Genomic DNA, 2,814 nt, shown 5'->3' with positions numbered 1-2,814 from the left:
CTTAAAAGCAGATTACCATTTACAACAGTGCAAACAGTGCAGTGCATAAACAGCGGGTTGCTTGAACATCCCTGAGCTGTGAAAAACTATTAAATAATAAATAACTACAACATCAAATATGAAACAATTCAAAAACTAAATGCTGACATACCGTTATGTTTCTTTACTTCGTCAAAAAACGACGAATGTTCACTTTGATTTGCCGAACTGCAGCGTGTGTCATGCTTGAGGTGTTCACACATGCAGCGTTGTTGCAACGTCGCTGCTGCGTCACGGCCGCAGATATTATAATATACATTTATGAAGTTATACAAGCTCTGCACAGCTGACAACACGGCCCTGTAAATGTTTCAAAATAAAATGCCTTGTATCAGCAACTGATGGGATTCTGTCCAGAGAGACGCTGTCAGAGGGCTTTTGTTTTGAAAAGGAAGTAGGGAAGTTGGAGTAAAACAGACGTCTTTGTATTTCCTCATCTCTGTGACAGAGAGAGACTTTTAAACTGCAGTAAAAAGTGGTATAGAGTCAATATAATCATCAAAACACCATCTTTACTTAAAAAATTGCCAAGCCACCATTTCTCTACATGTGCTGCAGCTGACCTGCAGCGGAGACGCTCCTGACGTGCTGCGCGAGAAACGGTGAGTAATAATTGCACAACACAACAAATCGATAATTTTAGTTGTTGCCAACACATTTAATAATCGATTATAATCAATTTATCGATTTTTTGTTGCAGCCCTAAATCATACCAACAACTACAGTTTTCACCTTTCTACTAAAAAATAAACAGAACAAAAAAAACAGGGTGCATATTCAAGAGGTACAGGAAGGGGTTTGGTGAAGATGAAGAATTAAAATAATTACAACTGCAGCGGGTTTGCCGTAAACAGCGTAGTTTAAATTAGAATTCTGCTTTGTGGCTGAAATATTAGAGCAAACTATGTCTCTCGGGATGCTGCAGTGTTGGATTTGCAGTTGTAAACTGATGAAATAAGAAACTAGTGGAGCTGCTAACAGCCTTCATCCTAGTCCAAGTGTTTGTATCTGCGTGTTTATATTTAGATGCTCTGGAAAAAAGATGATTTAGTGTGATCATCAGTATACGTGTCTGTGTATTCATTGTCTATTTTCTCACTGCCTTTGTACACAACTTACTTTTGTCTTTAAGTAAACCACATTCCTTGATTATGAGATCTGATAGCCAAATAACCATTACGGGGCACAGTTTCAAAATAGTATTAATAATAAGAATATTGTTGCCTTAAAGTGAAAAACACGGCATTAAATACACGTAAAAGTTGCTGTGAGGTTAGTTACACAATAGATGAGATATAGGAGGCATGAGAGACAATATTTACTGACCTCTGCAAAGGTCATCCTGTTGGCATGTTTCCTGATCTCAGTCAGTCCGAGGCGCTCCTTCATCTTTCGATACCTTCGGGAGAGGAGAAAAGAAGAGTGGAGATGGTTATGTTATATATACACGTTTGGCGAAGATGGTGGTATTCTAAACTTGGCTATGTGAGTTATGTAAGCTTTTTGCTGCTCTGTCCTCAGCTTCGTTTGCGTCCCCGTGTTCTGATGTTGCAGAATGTTTTACTTGAAATTAAAGGCTGCATTAATCTATTCAATTTTCCATCAAGCATCTACATATTGCACTCCACTTTTTGGCCTGTTCTGCAGGTGTAAAGCAGCTGAGAGGATCGGTACCTTCTTCCTCCTCTCTTCTTCCTCTGTCCGTCCAGCGGGGCTGGCAGCGGTTTGACCTGCTTCACTGGTGGCGGCTCCTGCCATTTATCAAACTTCCTCTCTATTTCTTCTTTTAGATCGTAGCCAACCTGCAAAAATGACACAAAAGTTAACAGATGAGTCAAAAATGACTGAAATTACTGTTGAGTGCGATACATAAAATGCTAAACTGTTCGTAAAACTAATTTCTCAAATACTGACAGTGTCAGAGGTGTAATTTCAAACATGTGGCACCGGTTGATGCTGTAGTTTTTGATCGTCAAAATGTTGGAACAAAATATATATGTTACAAGGTCACTAAAATGTTAAAGAATTTTGCATATTTGTACAATGTTATTTTGTAGCACACGTTAGTACGCACACAGCTAATCATAAATTCAGGATTAATGTGTATGTGCTCTATCTGAACAGTCACCTTGCCATCCGAACTCTCGTGGAAACTGTCCACTCGGGCAGCCAGAGTGCACTTTGCAGCCACCAGACGAGCTGCCTTCCTCCTGAGGTCCTGAAGACACAAAATGGGAGACAGGTTTAAGCTACCAGGTCCCCTGTGCAGAGTGGAACAACACCGACGGTGATGTATTAATGTTGTTGTATTTACTGACAGGTGGTAGAGACTGCACAACGTCGCAGTGGTAAATGAAGCCGGTGTGGGGCAGCAGGGAGGTGCTGCTGAAGCCAGACAGCGTTCTTCTCTGAGCTCCCAGCAGCATCAGGTTACAGGCGGGCATCTTGGAGAGGTTAGTGAGGCCGCCAGCGATACCTGCAGAGAGGAAGAGAAACAGAGAGAGGCAAAGAAAAAGATTTTATTTGGGATAGATGGCACGGGCAATATGATAATATACTGTATTATCAGTGTATCTACAACACGCGCGCGCGTGTGTGTGTGTGCGTGCGTGCGTGCGTGCGTGCGTGCGTGCGTGCGTGCGTGCGTGTGTGTGTGTGCGATTGGTCGACTAGCCAAATAAAGATTGGGCCTCATGCAAGAAACGATATACAAACAAATTTCCTTTTGTTTTTGATCATATACAGGATTTGTTCCTAGTTTTTTTAGTAGCCTTT

The 2,814-nt window shown here is 41.4% G+C and overlaps 1 protein-coding gene across 1 annotated transcript; it reads right to left on the bottom strand.

The window, feature by feature from the left end:
• Positions 1 to 1,269: 1,269 nt before the first annotated feature.
• Positions 1,270 to 2,510, bottom strand: LOC121965656 (U4/U6 small nuclear ribonucleoprotein Prp31-like). The gene is made up of 4 exons (XM_042515790.1): positions 2,358 to 2,510; positions 2,168 to 2,257; positions 1,714 to 1,841; positions 1,270 to 1,438 (listed from the first exon to the last, which is right to left on the bottom strand). The coding sequence occupies exons 1-4, from the start codon at positions 2,481 to 2,483 to the stop codon at positions 1,285 to 1,287; spliced, it is 498 nt and encodes a 165-aa protein (XP_042371724.1). The 5' UTR covers positions 2,484 to 2,510; the 3' UTR covers positions 1,270 to 1,284.
• Positions 2,511 to 2,814: the final 304 nt, after the last annotated feature.

Source organism: Plectropomus leopardus, unplaced genomic scaffold (genome assembly GCF_008729295.1).
Source record: "Plectropomus leopardus isolate mb unplaced genomic scaffold, YSFRI_Pleo_2.0 unplaced_scaffold21088, whole genome shotgun sequence".
Taxonomy (NCBI): domain Eukaryota; kingdom Metazoa; phylum Chordata; class Actinopteri; order Perciformes; family Serranidae; genus Plectropomus; species Plectropomus leopardus.
This window is presented reverse-complemented; position numbering and strand designations above follow the sequence as displayed.